The sequence below is a fragment of the Hydra vulgaris genome, chromosome 01, assembly GCF_038396675.1.
Source record: "Hydra vulgaris chromosome 01, alternate assembly HydraT2T_AEP".
NCBI classification, from domain to species: Eukaryota; Metazoa; Cnidaria; class Hydrozoa; order Anthoathecata; family Hydridae; genus Hydra; species Hydra vulgaris.
The window spans coordinates 60,966,641-60,992,326 of NC_088920.1; the positions used below are offsets into that span (position 1 = coordinate 60,966,641).

A 25,686-nucleotide genomic window follows, 5' to 3' on the forward strand; every position below is an offset into this window, starting at 1 on the left:
CCTAAACTTAGTATGTATTGGTCAAAGGATGAATTGTATAATACTCCAATTTTTTCAGAAATTATCAATCGAAATCGTTTTAGTATGTTATTGAAGTTCTTTCATTTTAATAACAATGAAGATGAAAATTATGATGCAACTGATGATAACAGAGATCGTCTTTACAAAGTACGACCAGTCATAAACATTCTGCGTAACCGATTCAAAACTGTATATAATCCAGGAAAAAATCTCAGTGTTGATGAATCGCTTGTCCTTTATAAAGGTCGTTTATATTTCCGTCAATATATTAAAACCAAACGTGCCCGTTTTGGTATAAAGTTATATGAACTAGCAACTTCAGAAGGAATAACACTAGACTTCCTTGTACTGTGGGAAAGAAATGTTTGCTGATGATGATATAAATGACCAGATGCCTTCATCTGCAAGAATACCATCTGTGCTGATGGAACCCTTTATTGGTAAAGGCCACACTCTTTACACAGATAATTATTACACAAGTACAACACTCGCAAAGTATTTTCTTGATAACAATACACATCTATGTGGCACAATCAGGTCAAATCGATTTAATTATTCAAAAGATATTCTTATTGAGGTTTTAAAAAAAGGAGATGCAGTTTTTTATAAAAATAATGATGCAAATAGTCAAATGCTGGCTTGCAAATTCCGTGCATCAAAAGATAAAGCTTCAGGTAAACAAAAAGTTGTCTACATGCTGTCAACATGTCACCAACCATTTATGAGAATTATTGAAAACACTCGTGGTTTGAATATTCAGAAACCTATTTGTGAAAAAGAATACAATAGCCACATGGGTGGTGTAGATCGTGTTGACCAACAACTCCAGAGCTTGAATCTGTTACGGAAAACTTACAAGTGGTATCGGAAACTAGCATTTAGGCTTATTTCTCAGGGTATTTTAAATAGCCATAAAATTTTTGTAAAGTACACTTGTCACAAGAGTACCACTTTCTTAGATTTTCTTCACGACACAATTAAGTTAAAGTTTTTGTCTTCACCAAAGTTAAACAAAACACTTGTTCCTGATGATACTATACACCGGCTTACTGGACGTCACTTTCCAGGAACTAAACAGCCATCACACGATGCAACAGACAGACGCCCATCTAAATTATGCAGAGTTTGCTATGCACGAGGAATTTTTAACAATAATGGCAAACCACTAAAAACTGTACATGTATGCAAAACCTGCCCGGGTGAGCCAGGGCTGCATATTGATAGCTGCTTTGAAATTTATCACACAGTGCTGGATTTAGTGTAAAAATTAGTGTATACACATATTTTTTTATTTGACATGTCTTAGTAATGTTACATTTTGATTTTATTATTGTTATTTGTTCTTTTTTGAAGAAAGCATAAAAATTGAAATTTTAGACTAAAGTCTCACGAATCTAATAAATATAATAACTTAGGATAAATTGATGTTGAGGATTTGAAACTTTTCAGAATTACTTATTATATATGTCTGATTGTTGACTCCAAATTTGAAAATAATCTGTTAAAAATAAGATACATTTTTATTTCATTGATTTTACAATTAAAATATTTTTTATTTTTTAAAATCCGCCTTTTTTTATCATAAGACCTTATAAAACATTTTTTTTTTTTTTTTTCATTTTATGAAAGATAAATTACTAAGTTAAAAAGGGGCCCATTTTTAAGGAAATTGAACATTTTTTAAACCTATAATATAATTATGATGATAGTTGGGTTAAAACATCACTTTTTGTCACGGTAATATAAGGTTGCCGAGCCCGGTAACGAAAGGGTTAAATACAAAAATGACCGTAATTACGGTCATTTTTGCATTTTTAATAAAAACTGTAAACGAAAAGTTCTTGGCAAACTTTTTCCTTACTTTTGGCATACTTAATTTGTTACTTTTTTTTATTACGTTTTTTTTAAGTTTACATATAATTTTTTGTATTTTTTTTTTTTTTTACGGTTTTACATTTTTGAAAACTTTTGATTACGTTTAAGCATTGAGTATAAAGGTATAAAAAACAGAAGCGAAACTGGTTATTTTTGCGAACTATTTATTTTTAATTAATTTTACGTTTTTACGTTGTTTTTTTTTTCATTGTTTTTATTACATTTTTTTATTATGTTTAGGCGTTGTAAATATCAGATATGGAAGTGAACCATGTTGTAATTATCGTTGTAATTATCGTTGTAAATTATGTTGTAATTATTGTTGTAATTATGTGGTAATTATCGTTGTAAATATCAGATATGGAAGTGAACCATGCTAAATAATTTTGCGAGCAAGTTGTTAATAATGTTTTAATATTTTTTTAAAACAGTTAATTATAAGTTTTTAGGTCTTTTCTTTTTTAACGACGCTATTGTAATTTGCCTAAACTTCGCGTACTTTTGAAAACAAACTGTTTGTTATGAAAGTTATAATATATATGTTAAAAAAGTATTAATATATTATATATATGTTATAAAAGTATTAATATATTATATATATATGTTATAAAAGTATTAATATATGTTATATCTATATATTAATACGGTAATGAATAGTGCGCATAGTTACGCCTAATGTTTCGCCTATTGTTCGTATTGTTATTTACGGTTCTGTATTCTGTAAAATACACTATTTCTTAGTTTTTAAGAAGTTTCTAGACTTTTTTATGCGCGGTTATATTTTCCATTCGGTCTTTCAATTTAAGTCAGCTTGCGAATTTGAGATGATGTACTTTTATTCTCAAGAAGAGTTGATGTTGTTCATTGTTTAAAACAAAAATTTAAATAATCGTTTGTTTGTTGTTGGTTGTTTTTATTATTCTAATTTTTATAGCCTGTTTTCATTTTTTAGAAGAATTTAGAAATAAAATGTCTGGTAAAATAGTTTTTTAGTACATGAATGTACTCTAAACATGAATGCTGTAATTTATCTAATCTTCTAAATATGAATACTGTAATTCATTAGTGTTAGTGTCGTTTCACTTTCTTTTTTAATAAAGAACTTTCTAGGCTTTTCTAAAAGCGTTTCTTTACTCCACGCGGTCTTTCAAGCAAGGTCTTCCAGCCGATTAGAGCTGATAAATTTTTAGTTTCAAGTGGAACTGATGTTGTTCATTGTTTAAAAACTAAAATTTGTTTGTTGTTCGTTGTTTTTTTTTCTGTTTTTTTTTTTAGAAGAAGTTAAAACTAAAATGACTGGTAAACAAAATTTTTTTAGTACAATGTTTCTTTTTTAATAAAGTGTTTCAGTTTTGTCTTCAGTCTTGTTAGATCATTTGAGGCAAGTATTGTTTTATTTATTTAGAGCAGTTAGAAGGAGCTGAAAGCCTTTTTAGTAAGTATATAGTGTATAGTAGTTTATTTATAGTTTATACCAGTAACATAGTTATATTAGTTTATTTATAGTTTATATTAGTTTATATAGTATATAGTAGTTTATTTATAGTTTATATTAGTTCAAGTTTATTTATGGTTTATATTAGTAAGTTTATTTATAGATTATAGATTAGGATTAATGAGAATACAAATTTTTTTTTAGACAGGCTAGCTAACAGCGACTTAAGTAAGTTTTATCATTTAGATTTTATTTGAGTACAAATGTAGCATTAGCAATTTTATTGTATATAATTTTATCTCAATTTTTATTTTTAGACAGACAGATAGAACTCAGTAAGGACTTAGATTTTGAAGATTTAAAAACTTCTTTTGAATATTCTTTTAAAGCATTGAATATGTTTTAAATATTTTAATAAATTTTGTCATTTAGGTGTGGTAGCATCATCAGTTGGTGCAAGTGGTAGTAATGTCTTTTATTTTATTTTACAGCAAATAGTAATGTTTTTTAATTTGTTTTAAAAAGAATCAATAAATATTGTTTATTTAAACATAATCATCAGGATAAAATAGCTTTTTTATTTAATATTTTTTTATTTAGTTATAACTTCAGTTGCACCAGCCACAACAGGTAACTTCGTACATTTATTTTAATATACTTGAATTACATTTGTTACTTAACTTTTCAAGCAATAAATATTGTTTATTTCAACATTATCGTCAAGATTATATAAATAAACTTTTTATTTGATAATTTATTTTAGTTGCTTCTGGATCAACTTTAAATAATGGTAACTCATTAATTCATATTTTATTAAAGATAAAAGTAGATTAATAAATGTAAGTTGGAAATTTTTGTAGATTTAAAAGCATTAAGCTTTTTTCTAAAGGTTCTTTCTATTTTCGGATTAAATCCACTGTCACTACATTTGTTCTATGTTTATATAATGTACTTTAATAATTTAAAATATATCAATGTTATATTACACCAGGTTGTCGAAAATAGTTATAGTTTAATGATAATGTTGTAGACTGTTAGAGCAGATTAGAGATCTTTGATCTATTTAATCTATTTAATAACCTACTACCAAAGGTAAAATTTACTATCAGTTGTTTGTTTGTTTTTCTGTTTAGTTGACAACAATGAAGAGAGAGGTAGTATGTTTAAAAGGATTTTTATTTTTTTATAAAGTAACTAAAATGTTTTTTAAAATATTGTTGTTGACTTAAAAGTAAAACAGTAGGTTTTTATATTTTTATACAATACAATATAATTTATACAAATTTTTTATCTAAACTATATTAACTTGATACTTAAAAGAAGCAAAATAATATACTGATTTTGAAAATAATATTTGTTTTTATTAAAAAATTAAAATTAAAAAAGTAGAGTTGTTTTTTTCATCAAAAACCCCCGTCCTCAACAAAACGGGGGTTTTAAGGTATATTTTTGCAAGTATTTTTTTCACTAAAATAATTTTTCTAATAAAATTATTATTTATGAAACAAGCACTTTTTTTTCTGCTTTTTTTGAGTCCAAGGTTGATATGGTTTAAAAAAAAAAAATTCAAAAATATTAGGACCTGTCAAGAATTTAAATTCCAAAGAGGACCCTCAAGATCTCATCAAAATCAAAAAATATTTTTTTACTTTTATCTTATAATTAATAGACATTGATTCGTGTCTCAGCAATATTGGTTTTTAAACTCTTTTTTTTTTGCTATGAAAATCGCTCCACCCTGATACACATCTTTAATTGTAAATCGACTTTTTTTTGTTTGAAACGTATTTGTACTCAATTGCTTAGTTATTTATAATAAATTTATTTAGTTGCGTGCATTTATCGTTTTAAAGACAATTTCCTTTTTTAAAGAAACATGTATCAAGGGGATACCAAAAAATTAATAACTCATAAATAAATTACATCACTTCATATTAATCTTATTAATTAAAGTTCATGTTATAAAAAATATAACAAGAAATTAGCTTTAATCTTTCGTCAATTTAAGGCATGATGAAGTATTATTATTTTGTGTCAGTAACTTTAAACGTATTGTATTGAACTTAGTAATGTCTAGGAATATTGGTTCGGCCATACACTGATATGACCTATGTCAGTTGTAAATTACTCAAATAACGTTAAATAATTGGTAAATTAATTTATTTTAATTTTACAGATAGTTTAATTTTTTAATTTGAAGGAGTTTTTCTTACAGGGTATTAGTTAAGGTATCGCAACTTTAAATTGTGAAAAACAGCAACTATAAATTAACAGACCGACCGGAACCCGTATTACGGGTTGCTTTCTGTTAGTATGTTATAATAGTATTAATATATTATATATGTTTTAAAGTATTAATATATTATATATATATATATGTGATAAAAGTAATAATATATCATATATATGTTATAAAAGTATTAATATATTATATATATATATAATATATATATATATATATATATATATATATATATATATATATATATATATATGTTATAAAAGTATTAATATATTATATATATGTTATAAAAGTATTAATATATTAAATTAATATATATATATATATATATATATAAATATATATATATAAATATGTTATAAAAGTATTAGTATATTATATATATGTTATAAAAGTATTAATATATTATATATATGTTATAAAAATATTAATATACTATATATATGTTATAAAAGTAATAATATATTGTATATATGCAATAAAAGTAATAATATATATTATTTATATGTTACAAAAGTATTAATAAAAGTGATTTTACGATAAACGAAACAGTTTGTGTCACGCGAAGAAGTGGACGAAAGATTGATTTAAGTTAAAATAGTCAACACAAACAAATCGTAAGTTTCTTGAAATGTTTTTTATACATTTAACTTTAATTCTACTATTTACAAAATGGTTATTTAAGGATTACTTTAATTATTATATAAAAATCTGAAACAATACGCTTTTGTTATTATGTATTGATTTATTAATTTATAAATTAATAAATCCAAAACAAAATTACAAAAGCATATTCAGGCCTGTACCTGTTTCTTTTGCAACATTTTAATTTCCGAACCAGTATCTTCATGTTGACGCTTCATATTTGAATCCAAATCTTTATGTGCGTTTTTTAAATGACGAAGGAGCCCACTTGTCGAAAATCCTTTGCACATTATCTTTACATTGCACTTTTTGCAAATTGCAGATTCGCCAGATTTTTTTTTACAAAAATACTGCAATGCTTTCGATCCATTTACAATTGACATGGTATTACTAAGTTGAATCGTAAAACAACTAAAGGTAAAGTTATAAATATTTCTTACATATGTATGATATCTTACGAATAACTTTATATGTATTTGTTTGCCGTTTTTTAAATACAAAAATTATTAAATATTTCAATACAGAAAAAGTTTAACTTTTCAATAATTTAGAAGTTTAAAAATTAAACTTACTGTTTTCGTCACTAAAAATCTTTTTCATATTTTACCCATATTTTATAATACCGAGAAAAAAGAAAACATTCCTTGAATTAGGTAGTTTAAGATAGTTTCAATAACATTTCTTGTTGTGCTAGGTTTTAATATAAGATAAGAACACATAAAAATGCAACTAAATGCAATAATATTTTCTTATTTTTGGTCGAATTAGTTCAAACAGTTATCATATGTAAAATTATGTTCCGGGATATAACAGTGATCTCCCGGGAAATCCCGCTGCCACTTTTATCCCCGGGATTTCGGGAAAACGGGATCCCGTTTGAGAAACCCTAGGCCCAATATAGCCGTTGGAAAACTTTAGTGGGCCAATAATGAGCGACCATTCGGTGTTGTCTGGGAACGGTCTTGTCACAGAGCACTGCGGAAGTGCATTTAACCAGGAAGTTCACGCCTCTTTCCTTACCGTGACGCGTATATATGTCCAGAGCTCGTTTCGAACCTAGCTTATAAAGCAAGCGCTCTAACCACTGCGCCACGGCCGCATAATTGAGATAACTCTGCTTTTATGCGACTTTATTATCAGGCAGAACCCCAGGTGAATTTTGATACTTTAACTTGTAAAACATTTAGGTGTTGTTCTGTTTTGTTCTTAATATGGATTTTATCTTTTATGTTTAATTTAATGTTTGATTCTTTACATTAACGTGGTAAATTACTTTACATCGACTTTATACCAAATGGATTTGTTGTTAAGTTTAAAAACAACTGAAAAAGAACATCAGTTTTAGTAAGCATCAGAGGTAAATAAAAACATTTTTATATCACGTAAAAAATTATTGTAACATTGTTATTAATCGTATCTAAATGAAAGGCAGTAACGGATCCAGCATTTTTTGGTGTTTGAGATTTCCAGACGTGGAACAAACTCTAAACATGTGTATGTTTATTCTTATGTCAAATAATGATGCTTTACAAAAAAATGCGATGATTAGAGGCTGGGAACAAAAAAACCCTGGTATTTCATCTCTACCCCAAACGTAACGAACAAGTAAGTAAATAAGTTAATAAAATATTTTTTGTACTATTCTCAACTAGACTTATATTCATCGATAAGTTTTAAGTTTCATACTATTATCTCTCAGCTTTCAAAGTTCTTATCTTATTTATAAATGAATACATATAAATATATTAAAGTTAAATGTACGTAAAATATATAGTGACGAAGTAAATTAAAAAAAAGGGTTTGGTATTTCTTTAATTGAAAATAAAATACAAACTTTTACATCTAAACGATTTTTATTATTTAAAGCTTAGATAATAAAATCCGTTTCGACATAAAAGTTTGTACTTTATTTATTAATAAAAGAAAAACACAACTCTGATGAAAATATAACTTTTTATACAATTAGATTTTAAACGCATAAAATGTTCTTTTTATTAAACTTAAGAAAATTCGATTTACCTTGAAGAATAATGTAGAAGTTTGTATTATATTTGCTTTTTCGTTATAAAGAAAATACGGAACGTCGATGCTTATTTCTTAGAAAAACTTATTTAACATTTAACATATTTAATAGTAGAATACTTATAACAAATTCGATTATTAAAAGCTAAAAGAATCAATTTTTTATTAAAAAAACATTTTTCTGAGAAGAGTTATTAAAAAGACTTTTCAACTTATTTTAAAGCAAACCTAAAACTTTTTTTTTTACACTGATTTTCTTATACACTTTTAATAAAATTTTAAACATGTTTTAAAATGATCCTTTTTAAGCGAACTTTTAAACATGTTTTAGGTAAATGCACTTTAAGTTTACATTCAATCATGTTTTAAATAAAATTACTTTAAGCGGAGTCTTCAAGCGTGATTTCAATAAATCCACTTTAAGTGAAGTTTTCATACATATATTTAAATAAATCCACTTTAAGAGAAGTTTCAAACATCTCTTAAATAAATCCACTTTAAGCTAAGTTTTAATCATGTTTTAAAAGAGTCTACCTTAAGCAAATTTTTGAAAATAATTTAAATAAAATATACTTTAAACAAATTTTTAAACATGTAAAATTAAAACAAATGTGATGAATGAATGAACTTTTAAAAACATAAAATTAAAAAAAATCTCCTAAATAAATCTACTTCTAGCTAAGTTTCATATATGTTTAAAAAAAATTTAAATAAGGCGAATTCTCAATCATGTTTTTAATAAATCCACTTTAAGCAAACTTTCGCACATGTTTTATATAAATCCACTTTAAGCAAAGTTTCAAACACTTTTAAATAAATACACTTTAGGCGAAGTTTCAAACATCTCTTTAAGCAAATCCGCTTTATACTAAGTCGCAAACATGTTTTTAAAATATCTACTTTAGACGAGTTTCAAACATGTTTTTAATAAAGAAACTTTAGACGAAGTTTCAAAAAAGTTTTTAATAAATCCACTTTAGGCGAAGTTTTAAACATCTTTAAAATAAATCCACTTTTAGGCTAAATTTCATACATGTTTAAAAAAAATTTACTTTAAGCGAGTTTTAAACATGTTTTAAATAAACCCACTTTAGTCAAAGTTTCAGTTATGTTTTCAATAAATTTATTTTAATAGAATTTTCAAATATGCTTTTAAGAAATCCACTTTAAATGAAGTTTCATATATTAAAAAAAAATCCACTTTAGGCGAAGTTTCAAACATTTTGTCAATAAACCTTACTATAAACAAATTTTCGCACCCAGTCTCCTTTTCATACAATCATTAAAACTCCAACGTTAATTTATTTTAAAAATTTTGATGTATTTCACGTTCGAAAATTTATTACTATTCGATTATTATACAAAATATTAGGTAAATGTGGAATAGTCCACATTACGTTGATCTAACGTTATTATTTTCGTTAAGTGGAACCTTAATTGATAAAAAAACGCTATGTGGACTTTTTTTTTTTTTTTCAATTTTTTTGGCATACAATACTTTCGTTTGCTTAACATCCATTTCAGATTACTTTTCAACATGATTTCATTTAATAAAAGCACTTTTATTGAAAAATTTCGGAGGTTTTGTAAAATGCCACTTTCAGTAAAGTTTTTGACAAAAGGACACTTTAAGTCAATCTAGCGTTATATATATATATATATATATATATACATATATATATATATATATATATATATATATATATATATTACGAAAAATCCTACCTAAAAGATGTAAATATTGATCCCATATTTTATAGTCAGTATTATTATAATATATTCATTGTTATCTTTTTAAAAAAAAAAAAAAAAAAAAAATAATTTTTGACACAATTTTTCGACTTTTTAAGGTTTCGGGAGTGGGTAAAATAATCTAAACTAAAGTAACTTTCCACTGTACTTGCACGTCTTCTTAACGTGCGAATGAAACTCCTTGATCAAGTAGATAGGTTTTTTTTACTTTGTTAGTGACTTGGTGAACGCGGGTGAACAGCTCAAAGACTGTGTCTTGAAGTTTTTCTTTGTCTTCCTGGAAGACAAAGATGAAATAAGAAGTAATATAAAACCATCTACTAATGGTTTAGTTTCAGACTTGTTCATCAATGTTCATTCCTAAAATACTTTCGTAATTCCAGTTTTTTGTTTTTTTGATGATTTAGAAACTGCTAATCCATTGGGTTCACATAGAACTGTTCACAAAATTGGAGCTTTGTGTATAATTATAAATGTTTAAAACCAGTTCATAACTCAAAACTTGAGAATATTTTGTTAAGTACAATTATATATTTTTCTGGTCGCATTAAATATTTAATTAAAGATGCATGTTCTATATACATAGAAGAAATGACAGAATTAGAAACAAAAGGCTTTACTATAAAAATAGATAGTGATGAATTTAGTTCCTTTTGATGACAATGTTTGGGTTGTTTTTTTATTGTTAAGACAAATTGTACTTTACTCATTTAGTTTGCATTTTAGCAAATCTGATTTATTATATTTTGGTTCTCTTATCACTAAATTTTTACAAGAATACTGTTTTGTGTTTAAGTGTGGCTTAACTTTGAAGTTTCATAACCTTATTTATTATCCACGTATTATTAAAATGCTTGATCCGCTAAGCCATATGTGGGTAATGCTTTGTAAAGGTAAATTAAATGGTTTTAAGAGGACGGCTTCATCTGTGGGCAATATTAAAAATGTTTGTAAATCGGTAGCTATTAGATACCAAATGGATCAGTCAATTCGGTTCATGGCAAAACATCGCTTAAAAATAAAGAATTTTGTGTTACTAAAATGAGCCTATTTTACTATGCCATGTGATTGATGGACAAACTATATCAGAATTGATAGGTAATTATGGGTTGTACAGAGAACTTTTCCAAACGAAGAGTGTTTCTGTATCTGCGTTAACTTTAAAATTGGCGAAAATAACATCGCCAATTTTAAAGTTATTTATGCAGTTGCAGAATTATATCCTGCATTTTGTGTAATCAAACAAATTTTTGAATCTGACACTGATTTATTTTTTTCATTTGTCAAAAGTTGTTTAATATAAATGAATGCTATCACTTGCAATCTTTTGAGGTTGACATTGAAACAGAATTAATTGTTTTAAATGGCTCTTACTTTGATAACATCATCTCACCTTGGCAGTTGAAACTACGAAATTTAAATAAAAATAAATATGTTTCGTTAATGCACAAAATATAACTATTAACCTTGGTAGCATTTAAATTTTATTTTTAAATAAAAAATATTTGTATAATTATTTAATGTTCTTCAGGGCAAAATTAAAAAGTCATGTTGTTCAAATGACATTTGAAAACTAAATTGGATATTCAAAATAATTGAAAACTTTCAGATTTCAGCAAAAATACTTTACATACTACCTATAAATAATAATTATAGGTAAATATTTAAATTTGTAGAATTTCACATTTTTCGTTATAACGATTGAAACTTTTGTCACAGAAGGAACCTATTATTCTTTCCGTGAAACAAGTTTTTAATGCCTATAACTAAAAACTTAGAATTCAACAAACCATGTTTTTACTCCAAATTAATTAGATAATATATCTATTTAATTTGGAAAAGATATTGTTAGTAGCATTCTAAATTTTTAGTTATAGGCATTCTAAATTTGTGTCACAGAAGAAACTAAAGGTTTATTCAATGACACAAGTTTTAATGGTTATAACGAAAAATTTAAAATTCTTTAAACAATGTCTTTACTTGGAACTAATTAGGTATTTATAGGTAATATGTAAGGTGTTATTGCCATCTGAATCCATTAGAGCATTTTTTTAATTTCATTTCTTATTTAGTTTAAAAAGGTTATTTTTCTTTTGAAAAGCAAACTTTTCAATCCTTCATAAGAGAGAGGTTTAAAGTTCGATTACCACCACGCCCCTGGTAGCACCGTGCTCAACTTGTTTTTCTGCGCAGCGGCTTTGTTCGTCAAGGTTCGTGTTTCAGTGTTATAGAGTTGGGGCAGGGTTATAATCACAAGTAGTAGTTATTACCCTAGTTATACCCCTCCTCATCTGTAATGGCCTTATCAACCTTGGGAAGATGAATTACAAAAAAAAGGAAAAATTTTGAACAAATATATATTTTCTATATAAATGTATTTGGTATCATCTGTTTTTAGTGAACTGATTTTATGTATTTTTTCAAAATATTTTTTTTGTGTTATGTTAAACTATTGACTAGTTTTATTTACTATTTATTGGTGCATTTTGTACTATAATATATATAGCCCACAAAAGAATTATACTATAGATGAATATACTATAACGTATAAGTATACTATATACTATTATAGTATACTTTAAGTTTTACTATAACTTTTAAACTGACATTTTTTCATTACTTCATTTTTCGGTTACTTTAGTCATTTAGTGTTATTTTCTCTAAATAAATTTATTAAAAATTTAAGATAAAAAAAAAATCATTAAAAATGAAAGATAAAAAAGGAAGAAATAGAATGCAATGTCTCAAAGCAGGTTGTGAATGCGATGATTACACAAAAGAGAAAGATTTTGATTTATGTGCCTATTGTGGTCACGCACCAGTTTTACATAAAGGTATTTTGTTTAAGTATTTTTATATAATAATATTTATAAATCATTATGGAAATGTTACATATAACACAATTTTTTAAAACTTTAGTAGAAGATAATTTCAATCTTGTTAAAGATGTTGAGTTATTTATACTTATTTCTCTAAGACCAATTCAATACAGAACACATTATCAAGTACTTTTATTATTTTCATTACTTTTTGTCATGTGTTCCAAAATTCACATAGATACAATAAGTAGTGGAAGCAATCAAAAGCAAATCATTATATTGTCAAATTACTTGTTTTTATGTTTTTAATATTTCCTCATAAAGTTTTTCGCAAAAATTTACCTAATGTTTTAGAAATAATATTTAGCTTTTCACGGTATGTCTAGCGTGTTCTTTAAACCTCAAAACTGTACAAAAGAAAATAGAGATGCTACTTTTGTTTTACATATTTAAAAAAGAAAAAAAAATTTTCAGTGGCTATAACATTTTTAAATACTTAAAAAAAGTATACTTGAAATACTTAATTTTTTTAAGTAATGTTTCTCACTCTCACATTACTAGTATTGCTATTTGCAACCTATGTTAATAATAATATTACTTGATTATAGATTCAGCTATTTTGAGCCGAAGTGAAAAAGACTTCAGTTCATACATACAGTTCAGTTCATAACAAGGTAATGAGCCCATTGAAAAAACATTGCATACATCAATCTAATCCATTCCAAGATTCAACTGATAAAGTCGTTTCTGCATTAAAGACTGTACTTCATCATAAAAGCAATACTCTCTTTGAGGTTTGACGTATTTGTCTTTATAATGTTTAAGTATAACTATATAATGCCTGTGAAAGAAAATATCATAATACTTAATTAGCATTATTGATAACATATCATTTGTATCATAAGTATGATGATTTTAATTAAAAGTTATGTTTTGTTTAGTAATACTGAAATATTATTTATAAATTTAACAGAATGTCTTAGCCCCGATCCTAAATTCTTGCACAGATAGGATGATTGTGTTAAGTGCTTCAGATCTGACCTTTGCTTTACGCAGCAACTTGGCTGGCATAGTAGTCAACCATATTATTTAAAAGAAAGGTTTGCAGTAAGTAAAAAACGTTAGGTTTTCAAAATTATTTTTGTATATTATTGTCAATCTATTACTAAATATATAATATATATTTAGTAATAGATTGCTACAAATATATAAATATTTGTCATGGTAGTATAGAGTAATGCAGATACATGTGAAAATTTGATCAAATTATTTTGATACATAAATCGCTTTTAAATTGTTCTGTGGGTATCGCCCTGCTTATGATTTTTAATGAAATTGTTGTTAATGCTATTTATGTTTAATTTCTTCTTTGTTAGGAAACATGGTATACCGCTCCTACAAATAAAAAACTATAGCTGGTGGAAAATTGAAAAACTTCGCAACACATGGCAAAGTATTAAATTAGTGGGTATTTAAAAAAATTCTAATGACCAACAATTAGTTGAAGAACATGATATTAGTGATGGTATGCTTTATGTGATTTAGTTATTATAAGTAGTATATTGTGTGTTATTTTTAGTAAATTTTATATATATATAATTATATATATATAAAATTTACTTATAATATAACTTATCAAACAAAATTTCAATGATTAATTATAATTTATCATTGAAATTTTGTTTGATAAGTTATATTTTGATAAAATGTATATTAATCTTTGCACAATCTTGTATCATTTTATATTTTGATAAAATGTATTTTCATCTTTGCATTTCAGCTTAGATTGATACTGCTACACAAAGCCATAGCAATTCCTGTTCAGAAAAGATCACAATTATTTTTATGTGCAACTCTTCCCAGCCAGCACAAACACGTGTTTTTAGAATCAAAATTATTAACACCTTTAGACGTCTAAATTTAGATAACTATAAGACGCCTTATCGTATTTATTTTGGAGACGACTAAAAATAGCTGTCTCAAACCGATTAAAAGATGACTACTAATAGATGTGATATATTTATCTGAATTTAGACGTTTAAAAGTGTTAACATTTAAGATGCAAAGAAAAACGTCTAAAGAAAGACGTGTTTGTGCCGGCTGGGTATGCACCAACAACGGGGCATCATCTTTAATTAAACTATTTAAGAGTGAGTCATAAAACTGGACACACTTCTAATGTGAAACAACATCAAGACGCATGACTTAGAAACACCCAATATGATATTTTAACGTTAAACATTTGCATACAACTGTAACTTTCTGGAAAACCACCTGAATTAAAACAACTAAAAATACAAAAAAACCCAAATATTTTAAACTTATAAACCTATATATCGTTGAAAACTGATATAAAAACAAATTTGTGCTATATCAATTGTCAAGTGTCATCAAGACAGCCAGATAAGTATCTTTAAATATCTAAGGCCTTGTATTTAGACTTTTTTTAGTATTAGACTTTATTTAGTATTAGTATTATATTGTATTGGACTTTATACAAACTCTTAAGAAAACAATAAAAAATTTGAACTTCGACACCCCCTACAATGATACTATCATTACCAAATACCTTTTTTCAAAGCTTTATCGTTACCAGTTTAAACTCTGAACCTTTTTCTCGTAGATTGGTTTGTGGGAAAATAAGCAGACTATCAAATAATCTAATATTTTAGAGTTTTTTTTTAATAATATATTTTTTTCCAAGTCCAATAAGGTCTTGGGGAAGTTTGAGTACCTATGGGCCAGATTTTTTCGATGCCCAAATTTAAGACTGATACGATCACATCTCTATACTAATTACTTTATATTAGTATAAGTATATTAACTTATACTAATAGAATTCTATTAAGTAGAAGGGTTTAAAAATTAGTGGTACAATAAGATACAATAAGCTTTTTTTGAGCTGTACCTAGGGTCACTTTCTAAGAATTAGGTTTAAATCTATAATAAATTTACAGTTAATTTAGTCTTAGATTGTTTTTAATAAAGATTTCTAGTAGTACTTAATTGCAGCACTTATATATATAACAAAAGCGACTAATAGTTCTGAGCAAAATTGACAAATAAGTCAGAGCATGAAATGGAAGTCTCAAAACAACTGTGTGTTTTGAGATGCTGAGACATAGTACATATTAACTTCAGAAACATGCAATATTATAATGTTTACAATAATAACAAACTCTTAATTATGAATTACAATAAGTTTAACTTAAAGAGTGGGTTATATATAGGCCCACTGAGAGGGGGGTATAGGCGGTGCACTGCTCCAGGGCCCATTGAACAATTGGGCCCATTAACCAAAGCTTTTTGTTAAATATAATTACAATAATAATTTCAAAAACTTATTAGTGACATACTTAAAAAACACATTTTGCACATTTAAAAAAAGATATTCAAACACTAAAAAGATCGCCATTTTTGGTCCCACTGAAAAATTCTAAGGAGAATCTAACTAGAGCTAGACAGCTAGAAACTAACTAGTCGCTGTCTGCAGTAATCTAGCTCGAATCTAGGTTGAAATGTCTCCATACTTACCTCTATTTTTCTCGTTATTTTCCCATTATTAATTGCGACTTACAAATTCTATACAGAATTTTGAATTCTATTCTATTCTATTTGTATTTCTAGTTAGATTCTCTTTTTTACAATTTTTCAGTCGGGTCTTTTCTCTTTTTCAAATTTTCTTTCATGCAGACTTAATTGAAAGTACATTCCTATTGTTCCTATAGGTTCAATGTCCAGCTGATAAATTTTAGTCTTTTCTCCTCTTCAATTTAAAAGTTCAAGGTTTTGCTAATAATTATTTTCTTCCGATATTGTGTAGTGTTACTGCTTTTTGATATTGCTAACGGTAACGATTTTTATTTATAAAAATTAATCAAAACCTTGATTAAATTAGGTAATAATAATAATTGACTTAATTTACTGTTAATAAACAAACTGTGAAGTAATATTATAAAGTCTTATAATACATTGCATATTTTTGGAATACTCTATTCTTCTTTATATTTTGTATTTAAATAGCATGACATTTTTACAACTTTAATTTTAGAAATTATCATAAATAATGCTGCCTCTTCACAAGTCAGAATGTCAAAAAAGGAAAGAAAGACAAAAACATATTATGAATGAAGAAAAGGTATGCGGACGCTTTTTGACGTTGGAGTCACTGCATCAAATCTCAATGATAACACTGACCAACAAAAAAAAACTTTCGGAAAATATCTTGTAAACCAACACTTGTTTTAAGACAAGTAAGACATGCTGATAACAAATATCGAAACCGTTTGTCTCTATCACCCACCGTTGTTGAGATATTTGGCATAGACCATTTATATATGTTTAATATTGTATCAAAGCAAACAACTCGTAGGCAAGTTACAGTAGAGCATATATCGCTGAATAGAGTACTACTTAACATAAATACACATAGTTTAAGATTAAATACACTTGTAAAATACATAGGTATAATGTAAAATTCCTTAAATTAAAAGTTAGTTTGGTTTGAATTTCTTGGCTATAGACTTGCGTTTGTGCTGACAATTTGGCATGTTGCGCTGAAGCATCCAGCAATAGTCGACTATCATTGCTGCACTCCATCGGCCTTGATAGCGTGACTCCATCACCGAGATGTCCTGATGGAAACGTTCACCATGTTCAACACTAATAGAACCTAGGTTTTCTGGAAAGAAGTCGAGATGTGAGTCGAGGAGATGAATCTTGAGGGATACGTTACAACCCATTAACTTGTACGCACTAATGCACTTCTGCACAATATTTACATAGTCAGGAGATTTATTATTTCCAAGGAAAGTGGCTGCAACAGACTTAAATGCCAACCATGCTTTTTTTTCAGTTCTGCTGAGTAAATCTTCGAAGTGACTTTCTGCTATGATCTTCCTTATTTGTGGACCTATGAATACACCTTCTTTCACTTTCGCATAACTCAACTCTGGAAACTTGTTGCATAGGTACCGAAAAGCATCTAAGTTTTTGTCTAGTGCCTTCACGAAGTTTCTCATGAGCCCCAGCTTTATATGAAGTGGAGGCATAAGAACTTTTTCACGCTCAACCAATGGCACACGCAGGACGTTTTTACTACCTGGCTCCATTTTATCTCTAATGGGCTTATTCTTATTCATATAGTGGTGCTTCCTATCTCTACTGTCCCACTCGCAGATAAAGCAGCAGTACTTGGTGTACCCTGTCTGCATTCCCATGAGAATAGTGATCACTTTTAAATCACCACACATATTCCAATTGTAATCGTGATAGCAAATTTTTTCAAGAAGTAGCGACATGGTTTCGTACGTCTTTTTTAGATGAGTAGAATAACCAACCGGTACTGATGCATACATGTTTCCATTGTGTAATAATACAGCCTTCAAACTTGCCTTGGAGGAGTCAATAAATAGACGCCATGCTTCAGTCTTGTGTTCTACACCGAGGCTTGACATAAGACCTTGGATGTCAGTGCAGTAGCACATATTGTCACTCATTGCAAAGAGCTGCACAAGTTCTTTGTGTCTATGTCGAAATTGTGAAGTTCTTGTACCTGGTGATAGCAAATTAAACTCTTTCAGACGTGAACCTAGCAGTTGAGCTTGAACTTTTGTTAGTGCCAGGTCCCGTGCAAGGTCGCAAAGATCATCATTATTAATCAAATGAATTTCATCAGGATTGTAGTCAGAGTCTGCCATGTTGCTGGAAGACGAACTTTCTTCTTGTGTTGCATCATCGACTCTGTATTCTGTAGGTGATGTTGGTATTGGACAACTGACTGGATCATGTGGAATTGGTTTTGAAACCGAGGGAATATCTGGATACTTCACAGATGAACGAGTCTTGTATGAGAAACCTGTGACATTTGTCAAACAGAAATAACAGTCAGTGATGTGGTTGCTTGACTCACGCCATATCATAGGAACTCCGAATGCCAGATGGTTGTTATTTTTAGCCTTCCTTATCCAACCCCGTAAGTTGCATGCACATGTCAAACAAATGAACTGTGGTGTCCATGACTTGCCGCTGTCAACCTTTGAATCAAAGTATAGTTCAAAAGCTTTTCTCAGAAATCGTGTAAATGTCTTTCGGTGGCTTTTGTCTGTGAGATAGCCGCACACATAACAAAACAAGTCTGGTGAATTGATACAGCCTCTAGACGCCATTGTTTTCACTGAAAAAAAAATAGCAAATTAATAAGAACAGTATAACTCATAATAAACACACAACTCATTAATAAACATACAGTTGCAAATTAAGTACACTAAATTAAACAAGCAATTCGTTCATTTACATCAGTTTATAAACATCTAATACACAGTAAATCAGTCACTACCCCTAGACACTTGTCATTTATATACTTATTACATTTCCTCACAAGGGAGAATTCAATTCACATAAAAAGGAAAATATTAAAAATCACTAAATTAGCATTCGATAAAAAAAAAAAAATGAACTCAACAGGGTTCATTTCTGTAAAATGATATTAGTCTTCTTAAAAGACAGGTGAAACATTACTTTACTCGGTAGAAAACAAAACAAACTCGAAATAACTAATTTCGGTCTTGATTAAACCACTCAGGGGTTTTCACTTTTAATTACTATGTTTAAATCAAATACTTTATTCATTACTCCTTATCTATAAACTAAAATAGCACACACGGGATCTTTTTTAAGAAGCACAATATTCGAACATAACTTCACTTGATCACAACAAACAACGACTGCCCTGCACATCTTTTAGCGGACCTATTTTCAGAGCAGAATATATCATTTTAAAATATGAAAATAATATGTTTAGTGTTGCCATCTCTTATTAACTTAGTAAACTAAACTCTATTTTCTTATTCATTCGTAACAATAAGGGAATAAAAAATGTATGTTTGTGTTAATATCTTAAAAACCTGACGTGATAGAGAAAAACAGTTTTCAGATTTGTAATCAGCATGAAAAACTGCTTTAGAAAATGTAATCATCAAACAAGATATTTTTGGGTTGTTATTCAGTGTTATAATCTACTTGGTGTCTAATAATATTCCAGCCTTTTTTTCACATATGCTAACAATGGTTTTCGAACATATTCAAGACTTTAAAGACTTTCTAAACATGAGCGTTTAGAAAGTTTTCAGAAGTTGGCTTGAGGGTTTAGCGTTTGTAGCGTATAGGTGAGTTATGTTATCGAATATAGGTTGATTTGCAAGTACTTCTTTGATGGTGAGTTTTGAATGGTTATTGATTTTTTGAGTAGCATCTCTTGTGTTGTTTAGAGGAGAAAGTTTAGAGATTTTGTTGAATGCGTGTTGAATGCGGAGATTCCTTGGTTGCCGTTGTTATGGAATATATAGAGATGAATATTTGCACACTAAAAAAATGTTGAATCTTAGCTCTATTGGTACTTAAACCAATAAAAATACTTCAAATTATACATTGACACCGAGACAATGTTTAGAGCTTTTTAATCGACAAGGAGCAAAAATGTATTTAAATATTGAGGTTGAGAAACGTAAGAAAAAGCCTACGGCACTAAGAGTTTCCAGGTAATTCCCATCTAGATAATTCCTTGGCCCGACGTTGCCAACTTGCGTGGTCGGACGAGAACGGGTATGTTCACCGTGGTATGGTCGTAGACGAAAGCACTAGCGTTTGCAACGCTTATAAACACTCAAATGGGCTGCTTTACTCGCGTTCAACAGGTCACTTAGTCACTAATAATGTAGAACAGACCTATTAACTTGATCAAAGAGTTTTAATTCGTTCTGTCGCATCTGTAATGAAAAACGTAAAGGATTTTGTGCTAGATAAGTTGCGTTCGAAATTTTAGAGCCACAATTTTAAAATTTGCAGTCGAATATCACATCGAAAAATCACAGCCTAAAACTTTTTATTCCTGCTTGTGGTTATTTTGTTTATAAAGTGCGAGATTTTATATGGTGCCTGGTAAGCCGAATGGCGAAATTTTTTTTTTTAAACTGCAAAACAATTACCCAAACCAAGTAACGTTGTAGCGATTCAGAAAATAAAATCTGAAATACTTTTAGAAAAAATGCGCTCTTTGGCGACTGGGGCAGCAATAGTTGATTTCGAAATAAATTACAGTGAAGATGACCTGTCCGATGCCGACCTGTCCGAAACCTCAACAAAAAACAAAAACCTAAGCATTTGCAATAAATTTAAACCTCAACAAAAAATTTGATGAAAGACCACTGAACCAAACCCTACTATCAAAGTTGCAAACCAAAGCTTAAAAAAAATCTAACAAACAATATTAATAGCCTCAACAATCAGGCAAAAAAAAAAAAGGTGGCGAATTCTTTTCATAAATTAATTTACGACATTTTCTGCCTATAAGAAACTCATAGCACTCATAAAACTGCGAATGAGTGGGTCATTGGGTGGAAAAATATAACGAATGGCGCTTCTATATGGAATAGTGGAACAAGCCACGAATGCAGCGTTGCTATTCTGTTTAAAAAAACAACAAAAACTGAACACATTACACAATAAAAAAGCTAGAATTCTTGTTGCTAGAGCAATTTCAAAAAATAATAAAAATAAGGATAATAACTATATATGCACCCAATAAACTCCAATGTAAGAAACATGTTTTTGAGAAATTAAACAAACATACGCGACTTTATGACTTTCTTTTATTGTTGGACGACTTAAGCATCGTTGAAAATCCAAATTTAGATAGAGAAGGTGGAGATTTATACAACCGTAATAACCACGTGAATATAAAAAATATAAACCTTTTTAAAAAACAAAATAAAGTGAATAACGTTTTTAGAACGTTCGTCACGCAAAAACGAGTTTTCCTTTACAAATAAGAAGACCAATCCTTTAAAAGTAGAATGTACACGCCTCTTACGAACTAATAAATCACTGCAAGTAGTCTGTTTTAAAAAGCGGTTAAATCGACCTTAATGCAGTTCTATGCGACATCAAATACGAAAAATTTAACGAACGAGGGCCAGGCTACTGGCATCTCAACATTAAGTAATCAAGCTTAAAAAGTTTTATTTAAAGATTATTAAAGATATTATTCAAAGATTATTTAAAAATTATTTAAAGATTTTTAAAAAATAAAAAAATTAAAAATTTAAATACAAAAGTAATAATCAATGGTGGCATATAATAAAAACCCGCATTAGAGATGTCGCCATTTAAACAGCAAAAACAACAATAGGCGTTGTTAAAAAAACAAATAAAATTTCAAAGCAGTTAAACTAGCATAGATTATGAAAAAATTAGGTAACTCTAAAAGGAGAAAAAAGACCTCTGCATTGACAGAGGAATATTTGTGAGAACAAAGCAAATTATATGTGAAGAAGGCGAAAAACCAACAAAATCTCTTTTTCAAATAAATGAGATAATTAAAAGAGAAAAACTATTAAAAGTATTCAGAATGGGAATTGTCTGCATAAAGAGACAAAAAGCATTTTAAAAACAATAAGAATATTTTATAAACATTAATTCAAAAAACAAATTTGAATGAAAAAAAATAAACAATTTATTGAGATAAACTCCAGGCATCGACAGCATCCTAAATTAGTTTTGCCAAGAATACTGGGACATATACGGTGAGGAGCTGGCTGACCTCTTTAACAAGAACATGTTTAACTTGAGAAGTAACGAGTTATTTTGGACACAAAAAAACGGCCCTTATCTCCCATCTAACCAAAGATGGGAAGATGGGAACCCAATGCTAATACAAAACTGGAGACCAATCTCACTGCTATGAGCAGACTATAAAATAATTGCACAAGCGCTAGCATTGAGACTCTCAAAACTCCTGAATGTATTATTCGGACCAGCGCAAACGTGCTCATTACCCGAAAGAAACATCTTCTCAAATTTAATTCTTGTTAGAGATGTTATTCATTACACAAATAAAAAAAATATTGCTAGCTGCCTGATCTCTATTGATCAGGAAAAAGCATTTGACTAAATTTATTAAAACTTCCTTATTAAAAATCTCGAAAAACTTAATTTGGGTCAAAATTTTATAAACGCAATGAAAAAAACCATGAATAACGCTAAATCCATTATCATAAACAACGTGTATATGAGCAAACCGTTAAAATTGAGAAAGCTGTACGTCAAGGAGACCCAATATCACTCATGCTGTACTGCCTGGCAGTGAAAACGCTTGCACGCGAATTTCAGACTAATAGGTTTATAGATGGCATCCCGCTGCCAGCAACTAAACAAGCCTTAAAGTAATGTGTTACGCAGACGACACCATACTAATTGTGCAAAGCGACAACTCAATTAATTAAATATTTAATATACTCAAGGACTTTAAACAAGCCCCGGGATCAAACATAAACAAAAACATAACAAAATTGCTTGCTTTAGGCGGCTCTAATTACCTAGGCTACAAGAACAACATAAAAACACTCAATAAAAAACGTTTCAAAATATACTGATCGAACCTGGCAGGTTTTAAAATAATAATAATTACATTCCACGCACACCTTGCCTATACAGGCAGAATTAACTGGAACACTGCCTCAGAAAAATTCCAAAAAAATATTCAAAACTTTAAATACCAAAGTCTTTTGTTGAAATGCAATAGAATCTTTGTCAACACTCTTGCTCTGTCAAGGTGTGGCATGTGGCGAACGTATTTCCTATCTCAAAAGAAGACCTCAAATAGTTTAAAACTATCTCAACCTACCTTTGGCAGAGCATATAAGCTGAACCCATTAAAAGAGACATACTAAAATTACCCGATTTAAAGGGTGGTCTGAGCATTCTTGATGCTCAAAGCCAGTACTTTGAAATCAAAATGAAATATATACTCCAAATATAAAAAAACTAGGCAAGTGCTACCAAGGATTCTTTTTATAAAAATACTTTCTGGCATACGCTCTAACCAATATAGCAAAAACTAAATATCTTCAATGGTTATTTCTTACCGGAAACAGTAATCCAAAATCCATTCCCTTTTTACTATAAAGATGAAATTGAAAAGATGAAAGGCAATGTTGAGATCTTTAACAATACCCAAAAAACAAAAAAAAACATTTACACCCATATCTCTCAACAAAAAGAAACACGAGCATTGAACTAATTTGAGTTAAATAAGAGGCAAATTTCCGAAAACTAATCCCATGGAAGCAGATATGGGAAAGAAACTTCGATTTTCATGCTCAGGCAGCAAGCAAGAATACACACGCTAACTTTAGAAAAAATAAACTCATGAAAAATTAAACGGGGGCAATTCCATGGAAACTCTAAATGCAAAAATTGTACCTGAGTGGAAGACACCCTTTACCCCTCTATCTTCTGCAGCAATGCCATAGCTATGTGAAAAGAAACAAGAAACATTTATGGAAAACTCCTACCGTTAAAATAATTTAACTCGGTACACGCCCTCTTCTTGATAAACTAAATGACCTACCAAAAAAAATATACTGCAAAAATTATTCCAACCCTAACTTACATTACCACTAATGAATTATAAAGGTGTAGAAACTTTAAACTAAAACAAAATCATGATATTTCTGCCAAAAGAATTGCTAAAAAAATACTAAAAGAAATCCATTTGGAAACTCCAGTATAATAAATACTCCAGTATAATAAACTAGAGAAAATAATGTAAAAAAATTTTAGAAAATGTAATCAATAAACAGTGCAATAAACAGCTGCAACAATCAAGACTTAACATATACTATATAGATATAGTGAATTATAGGTCTGGATTACAAACACAATAATAAGAAACATAATACGGATCTTCAACCATAGTTGAATACGAGCACGAGCATGTTGAATACGAGCATAGTTGAATACAATACAACCATAGTTGAATACAATACAACCATAGTTGAATACGAGCACGAGCACCTAGCCGTCCAATGACAGCAAAGGTTGTGTGAATATATTTTAAGATCGTGGGTTAATTGTCACGATGTATATGTTATAAGCACGATCACGCGCATGTCCCTAATGACCTCGAGGTACGACGGACATGCTTTTATTTTTTAAATGCTTTTTTATTGTTACATAATAAATTTGATAACTACTGAAAATAATAACTTTTGTCAATAAAATCTTATTTTTTATTTTATTTTAAACCTTTAACAATCTATATCACGTCTAGTATGTTTGTAAATTTATGAAGAGTAAACCCCCCATCATATATGTAACCTACCCATTTTGTAAACTTGTTTATAACACCATTCAATTGTAACTGTCTCCTAACCCTTTATTATATATGCTATTTCTTCAAAACAAAACTTGTAAATATATTGCAGAGAACCACCCCGTTATTGTAAACTACCCTTTATGTAAATTCTTTTTAATAAAATATATATAAACTTGTTGTAAAAAAAGGTAGACATCAATAAATATTAAGGCAAATTATCGATTTTTCGGGGTTTCGGGAGTGGGCGAACTTAGGCAAACAAAAGCAACTTTTCACTGCACTTGCACATCTTATTGACGTCTTATCGACTCTTCTTTTGCAGATTCATTTTTTCATATAATGATTTTTGAGTTTTCAACACAGATTTACAAATTACTTAAAAAAAAAGTAGTCATCCGGACGGCATTTACCAGCGATTTAAAAGTAACAAAATGTTGGCGTTCAAAGAAAAGTTAAAAACAGTTTTGTCCAAAACTACGAGTTAAAATAAGATAGGAGATACCAAATCGAACGACAACAAAGTCTTAGAAGACGAGACATCTATTCTTCTTATAAAAATGAATGCTATCGCAAGTGCTGCAATGATTACTGTGTTTGATTGGGATTTAGGCGAGGATGATGAAATAGACAGCGATGTAGACATCAAAACAAAATAAAAGAATACTTCACCACATTAGAGTATAGCTATGCTCATATTGCACAGCAACAAACTAATAACAAT

The 25,686-nt window shown here is 28.7% G+C and overlaps 1 protein-coding gene across 1 annotated transcript; it reads left to right on the plus strand.

Annotated features, from left to right (window-relative positions):
* Positions 1 to 412: 412 nt before the first annotated feature.
* Positions 413 to 1,285, plus strand: LOC136074600 (uncharacterized). Its single transcript, XM_065786935.1, has one exon. It carries the CDS (start codon positions 413 to 415, stop codon positions 1,283 to 1,285), a length of 873 nt encoding a protein of 290 aa, XP_065643007.1.
* Positions 1,286 to 25,686: the final 24,401 nt, after the last annotated feature.

Excerpts from the sequence above, each read along its gene's own strand:
- LOC136074600 (XM_065786935.1), top strand. The coding sequence starts at position 413 with ATGCCTTCATCTGCAAGAATACCATCTGTGCTGATGGAACCCTTTATT.